The 27,717-nt window shown below is 57.7% G+C and overlaps 1 protein-coding gene and 1 long non-coding RNA gene across 7 annotated transcripts in view; one reads left to right on the top strand and one right to left on the bottom strand.

The window, feature by feature from the left end:
- Positions 1-25,608, bottom strand: part of SYT7 (synaptotagmin 7) — a 62,597-nt gene extending 36,989 nt beyond the window's left edge. The window contains exons 1-2 of one of the 6 annotated variants that reach the window (XM_086677223.1): positions 25,412-25,608; positions 528-631 (exon numbers count right to left, since the gene is read on the bottom strand). In XM_086677223.1, coding sequence (XP_086533349.1) covers positions 528-631; positions 25,412-25,442 — 135 coding nt within the window. In that variant the 5' untranslated portion in view covers positions 25,443-25,608. The remainder of the gene's footprint in view (positions 1-527; positions 632-25,411) is intronic. The other 5 variants (XM_086677225.1, XM_086677227.1, XM_086677228.1 and 2 more) reach the window with 5 other exon arrangements.
- LOC147576427 (uncharacterized) lies at positions 17,251-18,852 on the top strand. The gene is made up of 2 exons (XR_015240786.1): positions 17,251-17,470; positions 18,282-18,852. It is a non-coding gene; the product is annotated as an uncharacterized LOC147576427 (long non-coding RNA).
- Positions 25,609-27,717: the final 2,109 nt, after the last annotated feature.

The raw sequence follows: 27,717 nt of genomic DNA, 5'->3' as shown, positions 1-27,717 counted from the left end.
GTTAAAAATGAAAAGAAGCCGTTTGTGCTTGTACAAACCCCAAGAACCAGGATGGATGTGCGGGAGCTGGGGGTGGGGCGGGGCGGGAAGCGCCTCCTCATTGGCCAGGAGACAGGGCTCGGCCGCGCCCAGCCCTGGGGAGGTGGGGCAGTGGGCGGCAGGGAGTGGGGCGGGAGGCGCTGGGGTTGGAGGGAGCCTAGATTCTCCGTCTGCGCGGAAGCGTAAGGTTCTTTATGCTGCAGGTGGGGCGTGTGTGCGTGTAGTTGCGAGCGTGTGGAACGCCTGAGACCCACGTCTGTCCACAAACGTGTCCCTAGGTGTGTGGTTCTGGGTGTACACCCAGACAGATGGGGCCAACATCCAGGCAAACGCAGTGAGTGCATGCGTGTGAAATTCTGCGGAAACGTGCCTGACGACGTGGGCAAGTGGATCATCTGCACGCGCCCTTGGGCGGGTTCACGAGCCAGTAGTTGTGGGGGGTGGGGTGCAGGGCCAGGCCCCAACCCCCGGGCCCTCAGGAGCCTCACCAGTTTGCGCTGACACCAGTGGCAGAGGCCGCAGAGGACGACAGTGACGCTAAGGCTGACGGTGATGATGGCAGAGACCAGCAGGACATCGCGGGTGGGCGCCCCTGGGGAGGACACACACAGGTCAGACCCTCATTGGCCAGGGCCAGCCACCCTCCCTTGGCTCAGGGCCCCCCAGAACAATCACCCGGTCCTTCCATTTGGCCCCCCACTGGGAGTTCTGAGTCTCAAGTTCTTTTCCCAGCGAGATCTTGCTGGCTGACCTTAGGAAGTTCCTTCTTTTCTCTGTGCCTCAGTTTCCTCATCTGTAAAATGGGGGAATTGTGCAGGTTGAAGTTCCTCCCAGGCCCTCCCTGCATGGGCTCTGCTGAGTCCAGAGGATCCACACCATCCCCCAAACTTGACATCTCAAAGGGAGAGGCCAAGTGTATCCCCCAGCCCAGCCAGGCCTCAGTGGACACTTCCAAGCCCCCTAAAAAAGCCACTGCCTCTGCACAACCTTCCTGCCCAGCACCCTTCCATCCCCTCCAACACTGAGCCACAATGCCAGCGGACTTTGCCCAAAGGACGATGACTAGTTCCTACAGTCTCTCTCAGGCCACCTGCCCCACGGGCACTAACAGACCCTCAGAAGTATCTGGCCCAAACTCAACAGTGACATGTGTAGTCAAAGAGGGAATTTCTGGAACTCTCAGACCAGCCCTCACTCCCTTTAGCTCAGCTTTCCTTGGGCTGGAAGCCCACCCAAGTGGCCTCTGTACACATTGACCAAGCCTCAGCCTCAGGTCCTACCCTGTAGGTTCCAGTCCCACCTGAGACAGGCTCCTGTCTTAAATGCTCACAGGGGCCACCCGGCAGCTTCCATTCCAAGAGCTCCGGGGTCTCATACTTCAGGAGTGGCAATGGTGATACACCTGCCCTGGGAGGAAGATCCCAGGTTTCTGTGCAAATCCCACCACTTGCTAGCTGTGGCTTTGGATGAGTCGCATAACCACTGAGTTTTCTCCTGTGGAAATGTGGATTAAACCTCCTCCCTGCCTTCTCCCAGGTGGTTGCAAACATGAGCCCAAACCAAATGCAAGGAAAGCAAAATTTCACCAGAAATTCTCATGTGGGGGAGTGAGTCGAAAGAGAGCAGCATAGATCACACGTGCACTGTAAATATGTGTGCACTAGGATGCGTCCTAAAGACAAGTAGACACTGTTTATTTACAGAGGAGCCTGCGTGGGCTTTTCGGTGCCAGCGATGGTGGTAATTAAGAGTTGACGGTATCTGTCTGGTCCTGCTTCCTGCGGTTTTAACTTCTGGGCTCCCAGTCTCTCTTGCTTGGCTGTGGGGCCTCGTGGAGAAGGGCCCAGCGGTTCCCCCGGCTCTCAGGGGCCTCAGGGCTCCCTCCTGCCACCACTCTAGTGCTCTAGGCAGCCAGTTTAGCACTTGATCTCCCTAGAATCCTGCTTGGGCCCTGCCTCTCCCTTCTCAACTTCCTGAGCCTCCCAGCTGTGGGAAAAGGCCACCTTGATCTGGTCCCCACCTGTCCACCTGCCAGGCCAACTAAGCTTCCTCCTGTCCGGGGGGTCCACAGGCTCGGCCCCCAGGAAGTCCCTGCACCCACTTCACTGTCAACCTCAGGGCACACAGTACCCAGGAGCTCTGACCTGGACAACCAGCAGGCACCAAGGAACTGGTCCTGCCCTTCCCAGCCCGGGGTGGAGGAACACAGCTCTGCCGGACTGGAGGGGTCACATCTGCCAAAGTTCTCAGGCCAAATGGCAGGCCTCCATCTTTAACCTCCAGGCTTCTGAGGGAAGGGGGGCCAGACAAGTGGGGACAGTGGTAGCCATAGTAACCATAGGTCTTGCCACCAAAGTCCCAGGAAAGGGGCCTGCGCTTTCCCCAGCTCCACAGGAACTTCCCCTGCCCTGCTGGAAGGGTCTGGGAAGGGGCAGAGACAGGGAGACCCAAAGCAGGCTCCAGGCTCCGAGCTGTCAGCACAGAGCCCGACGCGGGGCTCGAACTCACGAACTGCGAGATCATGACCTGAGCTGGAGTCGGACGCTCAACTGACTGAGCCACCCAGGTGCCCCTGAACTCGCTTTTAAATAAAATAAATTCCATTCTTGGACTGAGCGTTCTTCAGCCACTATCCATTAAGAATCTATCATGAGGGGCGGGGCGCCTGGGTGGCTCAATCAGTTGAGCATCAGACTCTTGGTTTTGGCTCAGGTCATGATCTCACAGATCATGAGTTCCAGCCCTGAATCGGGCTCTGTGCTGACAGTGCAGAGCCTGCTTGGGTTTCTCCCTCTCTCTCTCTCTCTCTCTCTCTCTCTCTGCCCTTCCCCACCCCTCTCAAAATAAATAAACTTAAAAAAAAAAAAAAAGAATTCAGCTAATTATTTCTTAGCATGTCAGGTGCCCCAGAACCAGTGAGTGGCAGAACAGACAGCCTGGGGCTCCAGACTCCAAAGCACCCAAGAAAAGACCCAAGTGTGAGTGAAGCTTCTGCCTCTTAATAGCTGAGTGGCCTTGGACAAGGGTCTTAAGCACTCAGTGTCTTCAAGTAAAGATCAAATGGTGCCCACCCGTGGGGTTAGTGTTGGCACTCAACAGATAGGTATTATTATTAAGGTTGATGGTGTTTGTTTTCTCGCCGGTGTAAACAGAGGGCTCTGGGAGCACAAATGAGGAAGTCACCGCTGGACTAGGGAGCTATCCGGGGAGGCTTCTGCGAGAAGGGGTATTCGGTGTGGTCTGGCGGATGGCTGTGAGGTGAGGTAGGATATTCCAGGCATAGGAGGCAGCAAGAGTCAAGGGGAGAAGGGATAAAGAGGAGTCAAGCACGTTGTATGAGGAACTGGACTAGGTCAGTGGGGCCTGATGGGGAAGGGGCTTGTCTGTCAGGCTGAGGGGCCTGCTGTGTTTCGCAGGCCATGGGAGCCATGGAAGGTTTTTGAGCAGGATCAGAGGGGGTGTTAGCAAGCTCTTGCTGTGGCAGCTGTGGTGCTGTGGTAGGAAGCCCGTTCCAGCTGGGTTCCTCTGCTCTAACACGCTCTTCATGCAACCCGCCCCCCCTCCATACATCTTGGCCATGGGGCGATTCTCAAAGGCGCCCACCTCCTCTCTCTGCCAAAAAAGGGCTGTCTCAAAACTGTTTCTCAACCCCTGCTGTGGGAAGAGGGCACCTGAGGACAAAGCCTATCAATCCCAGAAGCCAGGGGGCACACACTTGGAACAGTCCCCAGAGACCCAGGGAGGGCCCATCTTAAACAATTAGCATTCTGGGGGCATGCAGAAGGAGCACTGGGCTTGGAGTCTAGGAAAACGAGTCTGAGGCCGTTCTGGCCACTAACCAGATGTGGCCGTGAGCAAGGCGATCAACCTCTCGGATGTCAACGCCTTCATCTGTGAAAGAGCTGCCCCTTCCTCTGATGACGACACAGGTGTCCTAGGTGCTCCCCGCGGGGTAACAGCTCAGCCCTTCAAACAACTTTAGTAAACATTACGGTTGTCCCCATTTTGCAGATGGGGAAACTGAGACACAAGAGGGTCAAGAACCTTGTCCGAGGTCATTCTGGTAGCAGGTCGGGGACCCAGGATTCAAACCCAGGCAGCCCAGTTCAAAGGCTACTCTCTTTGCTTTGGGTGCCCCTTGGAACTCTTAGGGTTCCCAGGAATTTCTCTGGGGCTACGGAGGCAGATGCTGAGCTGATGAGGCCATGGTCTCTCAAGCCCTCTTCAACAAGGCAGCACCATCTCCCTGGTTCACATCTTGGGTTTTTGTAGAACGTTCCATTTGAAGAAAGAGATGGGTTGCTAAGGAAAAGCTGACCCCCCTAGATCGGGGAGCCTAGGATCCTCGACAGCACAGGGTAGATGCTGTCATCTTACAGGCAACGAGTCTGACCCCTCCCCCGCCCAGGCCCCCAGTTTCCCCCAGAGAGCCCTCGGAGCCGAGGTGGAACAAATGCATGTCACTGCAAATTGCATTGATGCTGTGACCGAAAGTGACATGGTGTCCTCAGCCAGCAAGTGACATTGCCATCAAGGGGTGCTGGCATGGGTTCTTGCCTGCCAGCCGGAGTGAACCCATTCCCACAGCATGGAGCCACTCTGTTGGGGGCTGGAAGGGGCCTCTGCCATCATGGAGTCTGGCCCCCCGCAATGTGCAAACCCTCTGGGCAGCCCTGTGGGTGACAGGAAGGAGGCAGGCCCTCCACCAACAGGCATCATTAGGGAGGGTTGCTGTGTCTCGTGCTGAGCAGAATCTGTCTCCCCAGAACTCCCCCTCCCAGGCCCCCCTCACTCCCCAGCTTGCCCTCCAGAGCTGCTGGGAACCAGCCGGCTCCCTCTGCCACATGACAGGCCTCCAAATCCTTGCCGACAGCTCTCATGTCCCCTTCTGGTCTTCTCCAGGCAAAGCCGCTCTGGCCCTTCTAACCCTTCCTCCGATGACATACATGGTTTCAAGTCCCCTTAGCGTCAGCATATTAACATTTGGGGAAAGAAAATATTGCAGCCCTCGTCAGCCTTTGACAGGGCCGGGTTCCACAACCTACCCTTGGACAGAGGAGACATCCTGGGTCCCGGGGCTGAGACACAGACAAGGGCAGACAGATGACATCAGGAGGCCCGGGCGGCAGGGTGAGCCAGGCTTCCCGGGTCCGATCCCCGAGGTGTCTTGGGAGTGAGGTGTAAGCTCAGGTTTGTTGCTGCCTCTCTGCCCAGGCCTGTGGCGGGCACGTCAGCTGACTAGAGCTCAGAACTAAAGATGATCCGGCGGGGTCCTGTGGATGGGGCCTGTGTTCCTGGCCACGCCACCAGCCAAGGAGCTCTCAGGGTAAAGCCTGTGTGCTCGAGAAGGCAGCCCGCCTCTGAGCATGGACGAGACGCTCATGTGTGGTCTTCCCCTTTAGAATGTCAGCTCCTTGAGGGTAGGGCTTGCTCTCTGTTCGCTACTGTCTTCCCAGAACCAAGGAGGGAGCCGGGCCTAGAGCAGGTGCTTGGCAAATGCTTGTTCAAAGAATGGGTGAGTAAGAACCTCAGGCCTCTAAGAATAATAATTACAGAGGCTACCATTTATTAAGCACCCACTCTGTCCCGGACTACAGGGTCCACAAAGGCAAGGGCTGTATCTGCTCTGCTCATTCCGGATATTCTGTGACAGGCTGACATATGGGAAGTACTCAGTAAATATTGTTAAATGTTCAGTGCTTGCATGGTATCCCGCTCGTCACCCACACAAGATGGGAAGGAAGAGATGGGAGAGACTGCAGGACAGAGTTTGAGCCTCTCTCTTTTACACACACACACACACACACACACACACACACACACACACACACCAGGACCTCCTTCATTCTTCCTCCATGCCACCTTTGCCTGACAGTTCCTGCTTTTTCTATACCCAGATGAAAAGCACCTCTTCCAGGAAGCCTTCCATAATATCCCCAGTGGGAATTAATTTCTCCTGCCTCTGAGCTCCCATCACCCTGCGCCTGCGCCCTTCTTTTCAGGTGCAGTGATTAAGGGCCAGCACTCTGGAGCCAGACTCTCTGGGTTCAACTCCTGGCTCTTATTCTTCCGCCATGTGTGACCTAAACTTTGCGTGCCTTTGTTTCCCCATCTGTAAATGGGGGCTAATAACAGTACGGGCCTCATAGGACAATTGTGAGGTTTAAAGGAATTAGCACATATGATGTGCTTAGCACAGTACCGGACCCAAAATAAGTAGGCAATAAATGCTAGCTATTATCACAGCATTACCACGTTGGCCCTATATTAGAGACGTCTGGGCCACAGAGCTGGCGCTCAACGAGTGTTGAATAAAATACTGAAGTAGATACACATCTAGTTTTTCCCCACGGACAGCAGAGGCCAGGGGTCACGTCTTACTCAATTCTGGGCACCCCAATCTCTGCCCCAGGCCTCGACCACGACCAAGAGCATCAGTGAATCCCTATGGCAGGAAGGGGGAGGGAGGAGGCCAGTGGGGGGTGGGGGTGGGGGCAACAGCCGGGAGCCAGGCTGGGTTTCAGGTATGAACTGCAGACCTGAGCCCGTCTCTTGCCAGAGCTCTGCCCCCACTCCCAACTCCTTCTCATCTCCTCAGTAAGCCATAATTTATGGATGAACAGAATCAAACAGGACTGCTGGCTGCTGGGATGCCCTGGGGAGCTGCCGGAGAGGGAATGGACTTCTGAGGGCACGCTCACCAGCTGCCCGGGGGGTGGGGAGAACAGGAGGGGACCCAGAGGGGGAGGAGGTACACACACACACAGGTCACAGACATGGACACCCACAGCTCGTACACACACATGCACACGCCTCAGAGACACTCTTGACACAGATAGCCGTGCAGCCCACACCCCACACATGTGCATGCAGGTGCGCGCGCGTGCACACACACACAGAAGCCACAGAGGCTCACCCTTTGCACAGATACCCGTGCTCACTCACACACATGCAAAAATACACACCTGTGCACGGATACCCATGTACACACAAATACACACACATGCACTAGCCGTGAGACTCACCCCTTGCATGGACACCTGTGCTCACGCTCACACACACCGATGGCCTGGCCACAAGCAGATGTCCAGCCCACTCTGCCATCATGTGGCCTAGGTGTTCACGCACTTCCTCTGGCCTGCGATTCTCTCCCCTGCCCATTATTCGTCTACTCAAATTCTGTCTGTCCTTTTGTTTTTTTAAATTTTTTTTTTAATGTTTATTTTTGAGAGAGAGAGAGAGAGAGAGACAGAGCGTGAGCAGGGGAGGGGCAGACAGAGGGAGAGACACAGAATCTGAAGCAGGCTCCAGGCTCCGAGCTGTCAGCACAGAGCCTGACACGGGGCTCCAGTTCATGGACCATGAGATCGTGACCTGAGCTGAAGTCGGAGGCTTCACTGACCGAGCCATTCCCCCCCCCCCCCCCCCCCCCGCGTCTGTCCTGAGGCAGAGCAGCAGGACAGGGAATAGACCTGGAGGCAGATGACCTGGATTCAAGTCACACCTTTGCCCCTGGCTGGTGACCCCAGGTAAAGCCCATTTTGGGACCTCAGAGGTTCACCTTCAAGCGATGAGAACAGCCCCTGCCTTCTCATGCTGGGGTCCTGTCGACATAAAATAACAGCTCACGTGAACTGGGCATGCACCTTTTGTGGCAGACGGGAAGCTTACACATGCCATCCCACGTCATCTCCACAACCTGGTACCATTGTTGGCCCCATGTCACAGAGGAAGAAACAGGTATGGAGAACTAAGGCAATGTGAGCCTGCCCTTTACCGCAGCTGCAGAGATTGCCCTCTGAGCGCAAGGGTGTGACAGCCTCCCACAAGGGGCTACGGCGTGACCTAGCCACACCTAACTTTTCTGCTTCCTTCCAGAAGGCTAACTTCTTTCACTCTTGAGGCTTTGTGGCACGAGCTCTTTGCTCTGCCTAGAATACCTTCCTTCCATCTTCTACCATTAATATCCCTGGACCAAGATGGTCTTCGTTCCCTCCCACATGCCTTTCTGCCTCCCCTGTAACTATGACAATTCATCATTGTGGGTTAATAATTAGCACTTGGTCTCCACCCCACCCCCACCCCCAACTGGGAACACCTGGAGGGCTGAGACCCCCCCCCCCCCCCCCACCACTCATCTCTGTAGCCCGAGGTTTGGTACCTGGGAGAGGCTGGGTAAGTAAGTGACAAACAGATGCATGAAGTTATTCAAGGCCCCAGGTAAGCCAGCCTCTTCCGGGAAGCCCTTCCTTATGGCCAGGGATTCATAGCAGTCTCGTCATTTTCCAAGCTTGAATTAACTGATCTTCTGTCCAATGCTCTTTCCTTGGGGGTTGGAGCCAATGGGGTAAGATCGTGTCTCCCCATCGCTTGGGGTCTCCCACAGCCCTCAGCCCAGGATATGACACAGGGAAGCTGCTGGACATGCTGAAATCTGTGCACACAGACTCTTTCCCCCACACTTTGCTTGCTCTTGCATTCTCGGCTGGTGACACGCACACTCTCCATATCCAGGCCTTCCGGCATTGTCCCCACACCCTCCCAACCTAGACTGCTTCCCTCTTTGGGGATCCCCAGATCCCAGGCCCTTGCTCTCCTGACCAAATACCTTTCATCACAGCACCGATGTGTGCTCCACACTGAATCATGTTTACAGTCTTTAGCACCCCTCTGGAGGTAAATACTCTCATGCTCGCCTCACAAAGAGAGAAACTGAGGCTCAGAAGGGTTAAATACTTGCCCAAGGGCACAGAGCAGCAGAGAGGTAAAGCCAGGGATGCACCTAGAGTCTGTAAACCTCAAACCCTACAGCTCGTTCTCTCTCTTGTTCCACCCGAGGGGAGCTGAGCCTTGAACCTAGTCATTCTGAGGACAGAGCCAAGAGAAGAAAGAAATTGAGTGAACACAAAATAAAAAAGCAGTCAGGGAGAGGAATTTCCCCCCAGAGTTTTACCAAAGAGAGCCCTGCCTGAGTTACTCCTCCTGGTGCTTCAGAGACTCACTTCACACACACCCTTCTGGGGACCCTTTTGCCCTCCATTGGCCCAGCCCGCAGCCTTAGTAAAGCACCCTCATTAGAGAGAGGTTCAGTCCCCCTAAACGTCCCCAAACAGTCTGGGGGGTGGGCTCCTGGGGTTAGACACAGATGGGCAGGAAACAGAGAAGGGTGGGGCAGCCCAGGACGCGCCCGGCCGGGTCTCTGATACTGCCTAGGGCACAACCACTATTCCCGAGATAAAGCCGAGTGATGTTGTTGGGGGTGGTTGGGGCTACATCTGCCAGCGCCTTCCTATCCTAATCCTGCCTCCTCCCACCTGATTCTGCACTACTTCCGACACATCATGCCCCGGCGCCTCCCTCCTATCCTTTGGTGGTTGCGTGATGACGTTAGAGGTGGAAAGCAGTGAAAACTGGAGTCACAGGTTTTCAAAGGAAGCACCCTTCCACGTGCCTACTGAGCAGATAGAGATGGGGGAAGGTGGGGGGGGGGCATTTACAAGTGCAGAGCCTGCCATCCCTAGGGACATTTGGGCACGGGAAGGGGGGACATTTTCAGTACCTTTCCCACCTTCCTTTCCTCCTCCCGACCCAACACACAGACACACAGACAGACACACAGACACACACACACACACACACACACACACACACACACACACACACACAAAGTCAGAAGAAGGCAGAGTTGGGCAGAAAGCAACAGAAAACCAGTGAGCAAAATTCTGAACCTTAAACTGCCAGGCTCCGGGCTGCCTGTCATGCTAAATTTTCTGCCCTCTCTCTACTCTAAAGCTCCCCCTCCAGGCTACCCACCTTGGGAAAAAGAAAACAAGATGGGTAGGTAGAAGGAAGAAAGAAAAAGGAGGAGAAAGAGAGTCTGGCATTCATTTCCCAGGAAAGCTGGTCCTCCACCCTACCCCCATGCCCTCCGGACAGTCTCCCTGAGTGTCCTTCAGAAATCCAAGGAGACGCCCATAACCCCTCAGGCTTCACCTGGGGCCAGAGCAAGGCTGGTGCAAGAGGAGGCCCAAGGGGAATTGTTTTGGAAAGTTACAAGTAGCTGAAAATAGGGGCTTAGCACGAGCAAGCCTCCTCAACCTTGACTGTAATAAAAACAGATAATGCGTGAGTGAGCTAGGGAGAGAGCGCTGGCAGGGGCCGCAGAGGCCGGCTGGATGCAGACGGTTTAGAATTCAGAGGAGATGCCAAGTGAGTAAACAGCGAATGAAGGATTGTCCGGATGGGCCAGGAGCCATTCCAGCAAGAAATTGGACGGGGACATGTCAGGATCCACAAGCACTTTGACTCCTCATCAAGGGAGCAGGGCCTGGTGAGCTACAAAGGCCTCATCCATGCATTCTCTATGCCTTCTCTACCTTGGTTCTCTCTTCCAGCAGAGAACATGGCTTTGGTAATAATGTCTCCCATTTCTTCAGTGCAGAAGAGTTTACAAAGTGCTCCAGAGTTTACCTAGGGGGTCACATCTCTTGCCATATTTAGTGGTGATGGGGTATCCTCTGCCTGGTGACCCCTCCCCTCAGTCACCCCCACCTCCCACAATTCCTGGCTTACGGAAGCCTGGTGTATCTGGCTTCAGTCTTCAGCCTCAAAAGATGGGGAGGGGGAGAAAGACCATCTGCAGACTCCAGAGAGCTGCTGAGTCTGGAAGTCATCAGGGTCAAAGCCATTCAGGATGAACATGACCAGGTGCCAGCTCTGAGTTAGCCTAGAATCAGTCACCCTCCCCACCCACCCTGATCCCAAAGCCGAAGAGCCACCTGGGCAGCCGTGAAAATGATCATGTTCATCGTCAGTGTAGCAAGAGCCCAACAAAGGAGGAGCTCAGGTGGAGGGCTTCTCCACCAGGAGTGTGGAACAGGGGCAGGATCAGGGACGTGTGATGATTAAGTGCAGGCCCTGACCACTAGTTACTCCTATGAATAATGCATTGTTGTGCCTTGGCCTAAGTCAGCATCTTATTGTTATTAATAATACACGGCTGCAAAGAAGCTGAGGTTGGAATGGTGCGCTCTATTTTATTTGAGGATCTCAGAGCACTTAAAAGTTCCTCTTGCTGATGACTCAACTCCAGCTCCCCAAGTCTCAGCCTTCCTTACAGGCCAGGGCACCTGTCCTGCCCCGACACCCTTCCACCTGATGCTGGGAGCCATGAAAAACCTCAGGGGCTAGGAATCTTCCATCCTGGGATTCAGATTCTTGATTGGGGTTTTGGTGGGGGAAAGGGCACACTTAATAGTTGCCAGCTCAAGGGTTCTTAAGGATAGAACCGAATGTGAAGCTGCTCCCGGGGATGTTTAGGAAGGAGGGAGAGATCTAGTGGAAATCCAGGTGGGGAGAAATGGTTGGAGAGAGACCACTGGGGCTCTGAATCCAGTTCTGCCACCCACTGTGTTGCTGTGGGTGTGTGGCCTTAGGCAACTAACTCAACTCTCTGGTCCTAAGTCTCCTCGTTAGAACATAGGGTGACTGAGATTCCCTCTGGGAGGTGCCATTCTGCCATATTCTGGGCTATCATTTGCACCACAAATATTAGGAAGGAGCCACTGAGCGCGCCGCCCTGGGATCTGTCCACGGTGCTGAAGCAGGGGCGGGTCGCAGCACTCCTGTCCTTGGTGCTGAAACCCGTTTCTGTCCTTTGACAGCTCCCTCCTCCAGGCTGCCCTTTGCATTGCCCCTAACGAGCAGGATCCAAAGAACCGGAGCTGTTTCCAAGACTGCAGCATAGTGATTCCACTTTCCTCTGCCAATCGCTCCCCGATCAGCCATGAGCTGAAGCCACGGAAGCGACCAGGCGACTTCAAGAGCTCCCTTTCCCCAGTGAGGTCCTCAGATACTGAGGACCCTGTTAGCAGTCCGACTCATGACCAAAAAAAAAAAAAAAAAAAAAAAAAAAAAGCCTCCCCGGTAAGGTAAATGCCATATCCCATTCCCTCAAGTGGGGGCCCGCCGAACTGCCTCCTGGCGGCTGGTGCGGGTACTGCGCTTAGAGCAGAAACAGAATGTCCCCCGCGGTGGCACTGGGCGGGTGAAGGAGTGGCAGACAGTCCCCGTCGCCGTCCCCTCAGCCATTCCGGGAAAATATGGCGCTCTGTGCTTGCAGCGCTGCCTAATAACCTGCACGTTCCAGACAGTCCGACCGCGTTTAGGCGGCCTTGGGGCACCATACTGCCTGGTTCATAGCAAAGACTCAACCCAGTGGTCAACCCGGACCACGCTAAACTTCCTGCTCCCTCTTCCCAGAAGGGTGGGGTAGATCAGTTTAAACAAACACTTTTCCTCCCTGCAGTAGAGCCAAACCTACCAAAAGGAACACAAAGGGTTGTAATAGGCCTCCCTGAGGGCAAAGGCTCCCTACCTCACACCCACCCAGATGAGAAACTTGCCTAAAGCCCTTCTCTAGGAGAAAGTGGGAGTCAGGGAAGAAGGCCACAGCTTCACCCCACTCCTGTTCCCTATGCCACAGGTTGGGCCTCTTTGATAAGCAGATCTGCTTGGTGTTTCTAGGGACTGCTTTATTTTAGCCCCACTGGGTGTAGAAATTCCCCCTCTTTCCAAAAACAAACAGCAAAACAAAGAAAACCACCTTAAGACAATACCCCAAATCACAGCTTCTCTGGGTCCAGGTAGGGAGTAAAGATAACAGTCTTCAATTACAGTAGATACAGATAATATAATTTATTGAGAACTTACTATAGGCCAAGAACTGCTAAGAGCTCTGCAGACTTCATCTCCTTTAAAACTACAACCCCTCCCCGGGAGGAAGCATGATGATCAGCATTCTACAGATGAGGAAAGTGGGGTCCAGAGAGGTGAGGTGACCATTCAGGGTGGTGCAGCTGGCCTGTGTTGAGACTGCCATAGAAAACCCCATTGTCTGCCCTTAATCTTTCAGCTCCGCAGGATCCACCTCGCCATCCTTCCATGTTCTGGAAGCCTCACTGCTCCACCCCTCCACATCCTCACATCTCCTATGAGGGCAGACTGGAGGAACACAGTAACACCTCACACTCCCACAGCACTTTACAGCCCGCGAAGTGCTTTCATAGCCATTGTCCAAATCAACCCTCACGATACCAAGGCATTTTTCTGATTTTACAGGACAGAAAACTAAGGCACAAAGAAATAAGTGACTTGCCCTCAGTCACACAAGGAGTAGTGGAACCAAACTCAGATGACAATGGTGGTACTCCCAGCCCAGGGCTCTCTCCCTATTTCTGCAAGGCTGGGGTCCTGGGGGCAAGCCAGGGAAGGGATCCAGGGGCTTCCCGAGACCCTGACCTCGGCTGCTTCTCTCCTCCTGGTCCCCAGGGGCCATCAGTTGGCTCTGCTTTACATTGGAATCTCAGAGTCTCATTCTAAATGAAATTTTTTTCTCCAGGCAATTACTTCCTACTAATTAGGAGGCAAGGCTGCCAGTCCCTGGGCCCTGGGCTGACCCCCTTTCTGAACTCACAGGGGTGGGGGGTTATTGAGGTACTGAATAGCAGCACCAGCCACAGAAACTGCCTGGCTCAGCCCCATCAGCCCCATCATCTGAAGGAGGCTGGGAAACTTTGGAGGGCAGGGGAGATGGCGGAGGAGTACGGAGCACCAAGGAACTGGAAGAATGGAGGCAGAAGTGGGGACACTGGGGAAGGAGGGACTGTGAAGTGGGAGAGAGCCAGGGGACAAGAAATGAAGGGGCCTAGACATGCCCCTGCAGAGTAAGAGAGAGACCTAGGCTCAGGAGCAGCAGGGGCAGCCAGGAAGATCGAGAGAAACAGGGACATTTCTTCCATGTTGTAGGAAGGAAAAAGGAGGAATCTCAGGAAACTGAGAGACAGAGGAGGGGGGAGAGATCTCCCCTCTGCAGAGGGAGAGGAAGGAAGGAGGCACCCTGGAAAATGGTCAACATTACTAAATTGGAGGAGGAAAGAGAGAAGGAGATACTGGGAGACTCCAGGAAGGAGAAGGAGAGAGGAAGGACAGGGAGGAAGGAGGAATTGCTGAAGGAAAGCCCGGGGGAGACAGGGAGGAGAGCGGGGGAGGACGGCTGGAGTGGCAGCTCCCAGGGCCCCAAGAAGGGCTCTCTCTAGTCATCGTCCTTGAGCCTCCCCAATGTCAGTGCCCAGCCAGTCGGGCCCACATGCCCTCCTACGCAGCCACAGGTGCGGGCTGGCATGATGGCAGGCCACCAGTCGGCTCAGGCCCCAGATGCTCCGCTCACTCAGGGAAGCCAGCCGACCTCTCTTCCTGTCAACCTGCCACCCCCTCCAGTGAGCTGAGCCAGGGACTCTCCTGGGTCACACAGCAACATGACCAGGAGGATCTGGGACTATGGGGTCCAGCCTTTCTAATTTACAGAAGGAAAAAGCCAGGACCCGAGAGGAAATGGTGCTTATCCAAGTTCATATACCAAGTGGGTGATGAGGCCAGATGTAGAGGGCTCAGGAGCTAAGTCCCAGTGGTGGGTCCTGTTCCTTTCTGGGGAAAACCAGTAACAGGAGGCAGAGACGGGTCTCGGCTGCTTGCAAACTGCCCCTGAGCAGTCTAAGCCCTGTGAAGTATGGAAGGGAGTAAGGGTAGTCAGAGGCTGAGAGAGAAGCAATTTTCCATCATTTTTTAGGAGTTTATTTATTTTGAGAGACAGTGAGCGAGTGAGCAAGCGAACACAAGAGGGGCGGGGGCAGAGAGGGAAAGAGAGAATCCCAAGCAGGCTCTGTGCTGTCGGCATGAAGCCCGAACCGGGCTTAAACCATGAGATTATGACCTGGGCCGAAATCAAGAGTCAGCCACTTAACTGACGGAGCCAGCCAGGCGTCCCAGGAAGTCACCATCTATGGAGCACTGGGTGGGAGCATTCTGCATGGGTTATAATTGCAGCTAACATTACCGAGCATTTATTAGGCACAATGTTCCAGTCACTTAAAGCATTGCATGCAGGATCTCATTTTCTTCCCACAATAACCCCATAAAGTATGTATTACTGTTATTCCATTATAGGGAAGAAACTGAGACTCGGGAAGGCTGAGTAATTGGCCAAGTCCACAGGCTAATCAGAGGCATGTTTCTAAATCAGGCGTCTAACCACTGCCCTGAGGACCCATCCACCCTGGCATTATCTGAAGATGCTCAGATCCCCAAGTACCCATGATCCAGCCCAGCCCTGGCAGAATCTAGGCCCTAGATGCCAATGTGGTTACAGTCCTGTGTTGTAGGGACTTCTTGCGGTCCAAAGCGGGGGCGGTCTCATGAAGTTAAATTTGAGCAAGCCCCGTCCTAAGGCACTGGAGTCTGGGTTCTAACTCTGGCTCTGCCACTCACTTACTGTGTGACTTTGGGCAGGTCACTTGCCCTCTCTGGACTTGGCGCTCCCACCTGTGTCACTGAAGGGGAGAACCCGATAAGAAGAGCTAGTATGTGCATGGTGCTGACTCGGTGACAGGCACAGTTCCAGCCAGTTTATATACATCAACTCATCATATCCTCCCAACAGCCCTCTGAAGTAGGTGCTCTTATCACCTCCACTCTACAGACGGAGAAATGAAGCACTGAAAGGTTAAGTGACTTGCCCGAGGTCACACAGCCAACCAGTACATGGCAGAACTGGGATCTGAACCCCATTACTTACAATTTCTTTTAATTAATTAACGTATGCATTATCCATAACCTCCAACCCCCCAACGTGGGGCTTGAACTCACGACCCCAAGATCAAGAGCTGCGTGCTCTATCGAGCCACACAGGCACCCCATGAACCCCATTATTTCCCTGATGAGCCTCCCAGCTCTTGCCTAGGGCCCCAGAGAGGCCTTCCCATGTTCCTGTGCCCGGGCATACATGCCATCATGTTTCCACACGGGAAGCACACACACCCTCATGTGTCTGCCGGATGCAACACGTGTTTGCTGATGCTTCTCCACCTGCGCCTGGGCTTTCGCCCAGTTTCTGTCTGGACTCGCTACATCCGCCCGGTCATACGTGTCCATGAGCTTTTTGGGACCTAGATCAGGCCAGCTCCAGCGGGCCCCCACGCATGCACACACACGTGCCCCCCTTTCCGGGCACTGGCTGCCTCGTGGCGGTGGGGGAGGGGGGGGGCCTGTGCCAGGCTTTCGCACACAGCCACGTGGCAGTGACGCGGGCCGCCACACCCCTTCTCCTCTGCCCCCCTCCAGTGCCTGGGTGGCTCGCACATCACACTGCACGCCTGCCAGCACCCCCATCCACGCTGCCCTCCTCACGCCTCTCCCCTAACAGAAGCAGGCACCTTCTCCAGGAAGGAAGCAGGCACAGGCCCAGCCTGGCTCCCACGGCCTAAAGATGCCAGCCAACTCAGGGGTGGAGAGGGAGAAAGAGCCATCGACCAGAGGCTCTGAAGGGCCTGGGTGCCACGGTTCCTGTCTGAGACTAAGCCCTCCCTTGGGTCTGAGGGCCGGAGCTCTCAAGACCCAGAAATGGGGTCAGGTGGGGGATGTAGGGCATCCCTGCCCATCACGTCTGACTAGGGCTCTCGAGCCGTGAGGGCTGCTCTGGCCAAGTTAGCATTGTTGCACCCCCCCCAGCACCCCAGCCTGGTCCCTGCTCTCTCCTCCCCCTGCCCAAGCATCTCGGAGTTCTGGGTATTTTTAGGCCTCAGCTGACAGGCTGTGAAATCGCTTCCTTCGCACCTCCCCAACCAGGCGGGGGCTGGAGAGGGAGGAATGGGGCCGGGGGGGGGGGGCCACACACAGCCGATTCATCAGGCTCCTCCAGGGCTGGCAGGTGCCAAGCAGCGAGTGAGGGGTTCCTCCCTTTCTCCTCAGAGCCTCCCCTTGACTGAGAGGAACCTTCCACTGAGCCTGCCGAGAGGGAGAGGAGACAGGGTGGGAAGGGAGCTGCGCCCCACTTCAGGGACCTGAGAACAAAGGCTTTAGGGGATGCCACAAGCACTGAAGGAGGCACTGGGGACCCCTCTGTGTCCCAACACCAGTTCCCAGCACTCCCTTCCAAGTGATGGGCCGAGGGACGGGCTGGCTTGGATCCTAGTGGGATTAGGGGGGCACCGGGCAGTGCAGCCTGGTGGTCAAGACCCAGCCTTTGGAGTGAAGCTGACACCCCTGCTCTACTGAGTGACCTTGTGGGACACTTCAGGTCCCCGGTGGGTCCTCTCTGGGCCTCAGCGTCCTCATCTGGACACCAGTGGCAATGCTGTCTCCCTCGCAGGACTGCTGTGAAGAAGAAATGCAAGGCTGAACGTGGAGAACGAGGGGGTCTGTGGACCCGCCAGGCCCTGCTGGGAGATTCTGTCTCGCCACCTTCCCCGACCTGCAGCCCTGCCCAACCACTCCTCTGGGCTGCCTTCCTCGCCGTGGCCCCTGAGGGATCATCCTGGCATCATGCTCTTCGGTGCCCACCTGACCCTCACCCCCAGGGAACAAGTCCCCAGCTAAGGTGGGTAGGCAGTGTAGACCATCCCCGCCTCCCTGCTTCCTGCTGTAGGGGGCACGTTACACATCTCGTGTGCACATGGACCCAAATACCAACACGCGTGTGCGACTCAGCGCCGGCTATGAGGGTGTTTGCCCTGGGACGAGGCCCCAGGGAAGTGGGAAGGCGTACCCAAGTCCTGCTGTGAATGGGCCCCTGTGCCAGGGGCCGTGGGCACGGAGAGGGAGGTACCTGCCTAGTTGCCGTGGAGATAGGTTGTCTCTGGTGGGGCTCTGGAGCTCAGGCCTGGCAGCGTGAGCTGTGCGGCTCTCCCAGGGCCTGGCCCAGAGGCCTGTGGTGTGGGGTACGGTTCACATCCAACCCCCAGGAGCATTTGCCGTGTCCCCTGGGCCCTGGACTGGCCCACCTTGGCTCTACGTCCCTCTCTGGAAAGCTTTTTCTGATGCCCCAGATCCCTAGGGAAGTCCCCTGGCAGTGCCCATCTGCACCTGTTGTCACCTGGTGTCCCCTTGACGGCCCATTACCTGCCACAAGCTTTCCAAGGGTAGGGCCCCAGGCCAGCTGAATGCTGCAGACCTCCTGGCGTGGTGCCTCAGACTCAGCCCCGTGCAGGGAAGAGACCCAGGAGGGGCCGGGCAAAGGTGGGAACAGATATGTTAACCTGCCACTCTGGCTCCATACACCTGCCTGGCTCCAGGCCTCCTACCCTCCACACTGCTGCAGAGTTAAAAGTTCTTTAATAGAGATCTGCTTGAAAGTCATCCATGGCTCTCCATTGCCCTAATTAAAAAAAAAAAAAAAAAAAAAAATCCAGTTTTCCTATTTCAGAATGCCAGGACCTTCACAATCTGGCCCAACCTACCTTTCCCAAGCCTCAACTCCGGCTAGTGTCCCCTAACAGCTTCCCTTCTGGCCACGTCCAAGCACTCAGTGCTGCTTCAACTGAACGAGACCCCACTTCCGGGCCACTGCATGTGCTGTCCCCTGCCACACCGAACGCCTCACCCCTACTGCTCACGTGGCAAGCTCTTAGCCTTTCTTCAAAACCCAAGGCCCCGGACTAAAGCTCATGCTCTTTGGGTCTGCTGGTGTTTGCTGGAACCCCAAGCCAACTTCTCACTGCAAGCTCCCCCTTTCCAGAGTCATCTGTGGATAGAAGAGCTAACACAGGTCATGTTCTTAGAACGGCACCTGGCCCGTAGTGATCACTCAACACATCTTTGCTGTTCTGAAGGTAGCTGACTGACACTGCTTCAGTGGAACCCCCGCCCCCCGACTCCTCCTCCACCAGGGCTGAAGCAGGCATGTCCTCCCTGGAGCTTCCGGAACCCCCATCCCAGACATCAATCACTTGGTGCAGGATAATGACAAGATAACAGCTGTCATTGGCTGAGTGTTTACTATGTGCTGAGCTCTCTGCGAAAGATGTTTCCCGCCTTACCTAGCCTCACCCTCCAACCCTCTGGGAAATAAGAATCATCATCATACCCATTTAACAGAGAAAGAAACTGAAGCCAGAATAGTGGAGTAACGGGCTCCAGGGACAGCGCAGCAAGTGTCTCTGCCAGGATTCAGAGATAGCTGTTTGACCCCAGAGACCTCGCTTAAGCAAGCCACCCCCTGCTGCACGTGCACAGAGTGCCTAGCAAATACTAGGCGCTCCTGCTGTTATTATCATGCTATTGTTATTATCAAGGGAGGGCGCAGGACGTGCTGGGTGACCTGAGAGGGGCTTCCTTACGCTGGACCCCCTATAAAGCATGAAACCCCATACCTGGAGAAAGAAAGTGAGGCTCAGAGGGGCCCTTGGGCTGCCAGGGACGGGGGTCAGGATGGCGAGGAGGTGTGCACGACCTGGGAAACCCAAGGGGGTACTGGATTGAGCAAAGGCTCAAGGGGACTGTCGGGGGCCCAGGCTGAGCGAGGGGGAGAAGGCCTGCCGAGTGCTGGCTGAGCTGGCCACCGCTCTCTGGCCCCGCTGACACCACCCGTGGTAATGAGACGGATCCAATTTGTACCCAGGGCCCCGCCGGGAGCAGCTGCCGCGGCAGGGTTTGAAGTAATTTAATTGGACACATTAGCCACAGAGCTCTCTTCTCTGCTCCCCCCCATGCGGGGCCTCACGCAGGCACCCCTTGTGGTCTCCCATACCCCACACCACCCCACCCTGGCTGGGGGCAGGCTTCACACTTCATCAACCAGCACTGTGAGACCCCTACCTACTAGGGCTGACCCCCCCGCCCCCGCCCCCGCCCGGTGGCACACCTGCTCTCTCATTCCTGGGGCTCCTGAGGGTTCTGGAACCAGAGAGTTGGCCAGGCTCTCTGTAAGACCCAAGGTCTCCCCTTTCTCTGATGCAAGTAGCAACTGAGCCCCAGGGGGGCTCCCTCCTGTTTCCTCTGATGGATACAACAGGTCACCCCCTGTCCCCCCAAGCCTGCCCAAGAGCCGCCAGCTTCCAAGAAGGGCATCAAAGGAGCCAGGACCACTACCAAGATGGGGGTGGGGGCAGCCTCCTCTCAGGGCTCGGAAGGAGGGGCGCGTACACATGCAGGGAATTGGATGTAGTACACACAGGTGCGCGTGCGCGCACGTGCCCTTGGCCAGACCCGCATGCCGTCGTGAAAATGATCGTATCTGTACCCACCAAAGCTCCAACACCCCACACCGATGCACGTCGCACAGCCAGGTGAGGCCCTCCCTGCTCCCAGGAGTTGGAAGCCTCAGAGCCAGCAGGTGGAAGGGTGTGGCAGGGGGCAGGCGGGGCCCCTGGAGGGCACAGGCCCTGCCTGCCCGGGTATATATAGGGCCAAGGGAGGCGCCCTCCCCAGCGCTCTCCGTCACAACTCCCCGTGCACCTCAAGGCACCTAACTACAAATACACTCATTAGCTGCTGTTTACAGCCCGCCCGGCACTCAGACGAGCGAGCGCAGCTATTACCCAGTCCAGCTGGCACCGGCACCCGCACGTAGGTACACACGGCACAGTGCTTTCCCCCGCCGGCCCCGCCCTCGCTTTCCACCCGCGCTGTGGCCCCACACGTTCAATGACAAGAATACATCAATTCCCCAAACATCCCGGCTCCTGATCCAAGCGCCCCGCCCAGCCCCACAGGGGACGCACCCCTGCCTAGGGGGCCCTCCGGGTGGGAGCTGTTACAGAGCCCCCCAGAGCAGGCCCAATGACCGCTAGCCCACCTCCCAAACCAACGGGGTCCAGGATTCCAGGCGCACGCTCTGGGCACCATCCAGCCCCTTCCACAGGTCCCAAGCTGTCTGCCAACTCCGTTCCAACCCTTGGGGAATGCTGCTGGGTGAGACCAAAGCCATGCCCTCTAGACATGAGTTGGACGGGGGCCCAGCAAGGCTGCCCCCCCTACTGCCTGGACGGTCAGGCACCTCCGTGTCCGTGGAACTGGCACCACCGGCTGGGGTTCCCTTGCAAGGCAGGCGGGCACCCGGGCCGGACCTGGCACGGGCTGGCTCCGGCACCTGGCCAGACCAGTGACCGCCACGACAGAGAGAGCTGACCTCACCGGCCTCATGTGCCACCTGCTGGGTGCTGCCCACGGAGCAGAGCTGCCCACACCCACCTGGGATGCACTGGTGCCTCTGAGGAGACTGTCCCAAAGACTCCCTTCCAGCCAAGAGTCCCTGGCTCAGGACTGGGCCTCCTGCCCCCCCACGAGGCCCCCCCTCACTGCTCCTCTCCCTGCTCACTCCCCTGGGGGAAGCAGTTATTGAAAACGGTCCATCAGATTCAATAAGGATTCAAAGTCCCTCAGAGAATAGAGAGTGGGCGGGCAGTGGGGGTGGGAGAAAAGGAGGGGTGCCACAGGGAAGGAACCGCCCACTCCTCCCCTGCCTTTCCCTCAAGGCCTCCTGCTGGGCTGGGCTGGAGGGGGTGCGGAGGGGGACAGCCCTTCCCTGGTCCTCTATATTGCCTTCAGTGCGCCTTGGGCCCAAGCTCGGGGTTGGCAAGGGGCAGGGCCCAGGTTCCTAGGGCCTGACACCCACCTGTTCCCCTGCCTTCCAGCTGTCCCTCACCTGTCACCTGCTGGCCTGCGTGTTCCCACCCCAATCCAGCCTGCTGTAGCCTCTCTTCCCCAACCGGGAGGGGCTTTGCAGCTATCTCCCTCCCCACCAGCCCCCAGTTCTTGAGTACCCAGCCCCATTGGTCAAGCTATTCCCACAGGGTCAGCAGACAGCATGACCCAAGGCCCAGGAGGGTCCTGTCTCCATAGCAACACACAGTTTGGGGGCACTAGGCCCACAGAAGCCATCCCACCCACCCAGGGTTTCAGATCTGCCCAGCCCCAGGCCCCCACTCCCGGCCATGGCCTCTTGGGAGATCATTTGCTCTTTAGTGCTAGCCTGGGGCCCAAGCTTGACACACAAGCCAGGGCGGTCTGGGCCTGTGCAGATGGGGCCGGTGGTGGGCGGGGGGAGGTGTGGTGTGGAGGGGTGGAGGGGTAGATAGGGGTGGGGCTAGAGTTTGACAGCAAAATGGTCAGAGTCAGGCCTCATCGGACTTTCCCACACCCCAACCCTGGTCCCTAATCCTGGTGGCCCTTTCAGCTATAACCCTAACTCCTGCCCCATGAATCACCCAATGGCCTCTGCCCTTAACTTGTGCCCAGTGGGTGGAGGGTTGGCCTGGACAATCTCACAGATCCTTCTGCCTTGAGAGAGGATACCCACCATGCCAAGGCCCACTGCCCCATGCATTGTGTCCCCTACACTCCCTAAGAATGACCTTTGTGGCAGAGTTGCTGTGGAGGCCAGGGCCTACTAACAGGTGGGCCAGACAAGACTTGGAGTACTGCTACCCCCCCAGGGACAAGCTCGAAGGGCAGGCAGCCTCAGGATCGGACTTCTCTCCCAGCCCTGCTGCACTGGCCCAGACTTTCCCTCTCTGGCCTTGTGCGCTCACTCACTGCAAGGTCACCTCTCCCTCCCTTCCTCCCTCCCTGAAGCCGCCTGGCCTGCCCACTGCAAGGCTGACCCCTGCAGGCCTGCTGAGGCCCTGCCCGGCCTGGGGCCTGGGTCCAAGGGACACAGGGAGGCCAGACCAGGCCAGCTTCGGGATGAACACAGGATGATGGTTGAGGGCAGGGAGAGGGCCGCATGCCTTGGGGAGGGCACAGAGAGGGGACAGAGAGGAGGTTGCAGGCTCGGCTGGGGGAGGGTGGACAGAGTTTGGAGCAGAAGCCCATGGGATGTGTGGGAAGGGGGCTGGTCTTCGTTCTTCACTGAGCTCTGGCTTTTTCCCACAGTCCCTTGCTTCTGCAGAGACAGATCCCAGAAGTGCCTGGGGCCCTGGGCCCAAGTAGGTAGGAAACTCCCGGGAAGGGTCTCAGTGGCAGGGTGAATCCTGTGGAGACCAGAGTGAGCTGGCTAAGGGAGGGGGTACATCGGGGACACTCTGGAACCAGCCTGGGAAGTGGGAGAACATAGGAGACTGAAAATGGTAAAAAGGTTGGGCCACAGGTGTTCCTGGGAGTGGGAAGAGAGGATCGGACAGACAAGGTACTGGCCCCTGGGGCACCAGAAGGAGGGGCCTGAGTCACACAGGAATTAATTTGCATATCTCACTCCCACCAGGTGCCAGCCAAAGGGGAGGTGGGGGACAGAAATGGGGGACCCAGAGCCCTCCCTGGGGGAGCAGAGTCTGGAGGGGCCTGAGGGAAGCTGGGGGTAGAGGGGAGATGTAGTCTGGCAGGAGGTGTAGGGATTCTAGGAGGTGGGCAGGGATGCCAGGGGGTACAAAGGCTAGACTGATGACTCGGGCCCCTCAGAGAGCCCCAGGGGACCAGGATCATAGGCAGACTCTGCCCTCTCCAGCCCATTTCTGGCCCCATCAGACCAGCAGCCACACCAGAGAGATGTGAACCTCAACCCAGCCTGTTTCCCAGTCAGTGCTATCCCCGCCCCTGGCACTGGAGGGTCCTGAACCTGCATCTGGGCACCACAGGTCTCCACCCCCGGGGGGAGGCCTGTTTGAGGAGGGGGAAGAGGGAGAGGCCTGGGGGCTGCCAGCGTGCCAGGGGCAGCGCTGGGTTCCAGGCCCTTCGCCCAGAAGATGCCAAGCACGTCAAGTTGGCCTCCATGGAGGGGATAGAGGTACTTGGGGAGTGGTGATGTCATGGTGCCCAGGCGTGGGTGGAAAGAGGGAGGAGGGAGAGGGGATGAGGGCACAGACCCAGGCCATTGGGTTCCTCCCAGGAAAGGGGAGGCCGCCAGCATGGCAGAGTGAGGGGGTAGGGAGTGTCCTCACTGTACCCCCCCCCCTTCCATTCTCATACCCTAGAGCTGGCCTCTGAACTAAGCTACTGGTTCCTTCGAGGGTGATCCAGGCAAGAGAATGCCTCTGCCCTTGGTCCAAGCGCTGGAAGCTGGCAGCCTCTTGGGGGAAGATGCCAGGGTCGGTGACCTGGGTTCCGACAGATGAAGGGAAGGGTCTCCAAAGGCCATGTCCCTTCAGCCATCACCTCGAGGACACTCATAGATGGGCATGAGGTTCCAGAGAGGGAGACTGAGTCTCTCTCACCCTTACACCCAAGTGCTGAGTGAGTGCAATGCCTGGCACCCAGTAGGTCCTGCTCAGAGGACTCACTGGGCTGCAGTGATCTGATGGTGGTGAGAGCCCGAGTCCTCAGGAGGCAGGGACAGGCTGAGGCTGCCCCTAGAGGGAGAACAAATGTGGGGCTGGGACAAGAGTGGACAAAGCTAGTGTCCACCGGGCTGCCTTCAAAAGCCTTGGGGCTCTGGGCCCCTTCTGCGAAGGGCCTTAGAGCTGTCCCTTCCCCCAGGACCCCCAACTCTGGGAGGTCAGCACAGTAAGCCTGGAGGCTCCTCATTTGGGAGCAAGTCCTCGGCTCGGGTGTTTGGCTTTTAGCATCACAGAGAAACCCAGAAGCAGAGACACCCCCCCCCCCCCCCGGCCGCCACCGCCTCCCGCTGCCAGAGCTGGCAGACTGGTGGGGTGCTGGGTCTGGGGTGGGGCACCCCAGGTGGGCGCTGAGACAGCCTGGGCAGGAGCTGCAGGGGACCTGCCTACAGGTGGGCACCGTGTGAGGAGGCGTCAGGAGCCAAGGAGGAAACGGCAGAGCAATTTCCCCAGGAAGGAGGAAAGATTCCTCGGCTTGGCTTTGAGGATGCCAAGCAGACGTGGGCTCCCGGGCCACTCCCCGGGCTCCCTCGGGAGAAAGGCAAAGGAGCCGGCCTCTCTCCCTCCCTCCCCCGACAGGACCGGAGTGAGTTTGGGGTTCTTTGCTTACCACCCCCCCAAGCCCTGGAGCACATTCCCCTGGCACCCCCAATCTCACCAATCTCTGCTCTCTTTCCCTTCAGGTACTCCTATCTCCTTCCTCCACGCTCCTGCGGTTCCCCACCCTCCCTCTCCGAAGCCCCCCTCCCCTGCTGCTGCACCAGATTCCCACTTGCCCCCTGGCACCCTCTCAATTCACAGTTGGCACCGCCGATGTCAGTCTGCTCCTCGGTGCCCACAACCTTGGCCCAAAGCTGCCTGGGATCCTCCTCCCAGGGTCCCCCAGCCCCGGCACCCGGGGGGCACTGGTGCTGGGGACCCCGGGGTGCCTCTTGAGGGTACTGCCCGGTTCCCGCGGGGGCAGTGGCTCCTCGCTCCGCCACACACGTTGTCCTTGGGCTGCTGGGGGGTGAGGGGGGGGGGGGAGGTCCTTGTGGGGACACTGCGAAGCCGGCGCCGGGCATCAAGCCTGGCAGCGCCCGGACTGCGGGGGCCGGGGTCCGAGCCGCTGCAGCTCAAGCCCGCGCCCCCGGGGCTGGGATGACCCCGTGGAGGGGGGTGGGGGGGAGGGAGTCTGTGCGGCTCCCGGGCCGGGGCTCCGAGACGGCGCCCGGCGCTGCCGCCGTCCTGCCTGCCGGTGCGGGGCGCCCCAGCCCGCGCGGGGCCGCGCTTACCTGGGCTGGCCGCCTCCGGGTCCCGGTACATGGTCCCCTCGTCGCCGGCTCCCTCCGGGCTCCTCAGAGCCTCCCGCGGCCGCGCGCTGCTCCGCCGCCGCTGCAGGGCATGGGGCCGGGCGACCCCCGGGGGCGGGTCCGAGGGCGGGGGCCTCGCGGGCTGCACCGAGCCGGGGAGCGGGGGCCGCCCGCCAGCCCTCCCGCCCGCCCGCCGAGCACGCTGCCGCCGCCGCCGCCGCCGCCGAGCCGAGCCTCCTCCCTCCGGCCTGCGCGCCGCGTGTGCGCGCCGGAGCGTGTGTGAGTGTGTACGAGGCCGTGTGTATGTGTGTGTGTGAGCGCGTGTGTGAGCGCGCCCCGGGCACCGCCGGCGCCGCCCGCCCGCTGCCGAGCGCCGCTGCCACCGCCACCGCTGCCGCCTGTGCCCGCTGCTGCCCGCTGCCGGCCGCGCCGCCGCACTGCAGCCCGCGCCCGCCGCCGCCCGGAGCCGCCCCGAGGGCACCAAGGCCGCCCCGCGCGCCCCGCCCGCGGCCCCCGCGGGGAGGGCGCGGAGCCCTCGGGTGGGTCCTGCGAGCTTGCGGAACCCGCCGCCCTGGCGCGACCAGCCCGGCCGGCGCGCCCCCGAAGGCAGCGGCTTCGAATCCGGCAGGGCGGGGTAGCCGGCCGCCTCCTCCGAGGTGCCCTTTGACTCCGTTCCAAAAGGCGTGGAAACCCACTCCGGGTTTTCCGCTTGGTGGCGGCTCGAGGGCGTCAGCTCGGGACTCGACACCGCGGCGGGCCCGGGAAGCCGGGCGGGTGTGCGCGAAAACCAGGAGTGGATTTTTTTTTTTTTTTTTTTTTTGCCAGCGTTGAGCCTGGGTCCGCCACGCTGGCCATCCCCTGAATTTGAACACAGTTGGGGCAGGAAGGACCAGAATCGCCACCCCTACTGGCAGACTGGACCTAGTGACCCTCTTCACTCAACCTAGCCGCAAAAAAGGAAGAAAACAGACATTTCAGCCGTCCATCCATCCCTCTCCTGTGCTGCTCCTTCACTTGGCCCCCTTTCCCTTTCCTGGATCCCAGCACTTCAAGGCAAGAAAGAATTCCCTTCTTCCAACCCTGGGGGCTCTCTTGGCTCTCTCAGCTCCTCTGTCAGTTCAGCCCAGTGGGAATCAGGTGAACCCTAGAATGGCAAGTGTTTGATTCCGGGGCAGAGAGGAGAAGGGGCCCTTCTCCCCCAAAGTTTCAAAGCCTGGAACTGAACTATGGGTGGTTTCAGGTACAGAGACCTCCCTGCACACTCATACACACCTAATCAACCACACCACCGCCTCCCCCCTACACACACATGCACAGGCACACAAACACAGGAGATACAGACATTGAAGCATTGCACAGTAAGGGGCCCGCCCCTACCCTAAACTGAAGGGGTTAGGCAGGAGGGCAAACCATCCCCCCTTCCTCCTGGCCCAGCTGCAGCATCCTGCCCTCCTTTCCACTGTGAATGAAATTCAAAAAGGTGAGCTAAAATCAAGATTCCTCATCCCACCCGGACAAATGCACTTAACTGACTTTATACTGCACAGCTCACAACTAGCCACACCTCCACCTTCCCAGAGCACAAGTAGGCAGCCAGCACCCACAGGGCCAAACCTGTCTCAGTCTCCCCCAGTACTCTCTCTCTCTCTCTCTCTCTCTCTCGCGCGCACACACACACACACACACACACACCCCATACCCTTGAACTTGTATGGAGCCTATTATACACACATGCACTCACCTCCACCCACAGCTTTTCCGTTGAGAAACAGATAAGGAAATTCCCCCAAGCAAACCTCCATGAAGAGTGTTCCGGTGGAGAACAGATTTCCTTGGATTGAATGTTCTAATTAAAAATGGAGGGGGAAAAAAAAAAAAAGGCATCCGAAGATCTTAGCCCATAATTAGTCCCTGGCCAGAAATCTCAGCCCTCGTCCCCTGCTCAAGGGCCATTATGTTTCATATACCCTGCAGCCGTCCTTACCCACATGCAGCCAAGAATCCGGTATATATCCACATACTCCTTTTTGGCAAATCCCAGAAAGCCAAGCCAACAGGCTGGGACTCCGGGGTCTCCAGTCTTGACTTGTTCCTGCTCCCCCACCCCCCTCCCACAGGTGCCCCTCTCAGCGCCCTAGCTGGTAAAGACCAAATAGCCCACTTCTTCCCACCCCTACCTCATGTCGTCAACGGGCACCACATAGCAAGGTTCCTGCCCAGGACTCTGCCCACCTATCGACCTGAGAGTCCAGATGGCGACAGCAGAATTCATCACTGCAACTCAACAG

Source organism: Puma concolor, chromosome D1 (genome assembly GCF_028749965.1).
Source record: "Puma concolor isolate L17-30 chromosome D1, mPumCon1.1.hap2, whole genome shotgun sequence".
Taxonomy (NCBI): Eukaryota; Metazoa; Chordata; class Mammalia; order Carnivora; family Felidae; genus Puma; species Puma concolor.
This window is presented reverse-complemented; position numbering and strand designations above follow the sequence as displayed.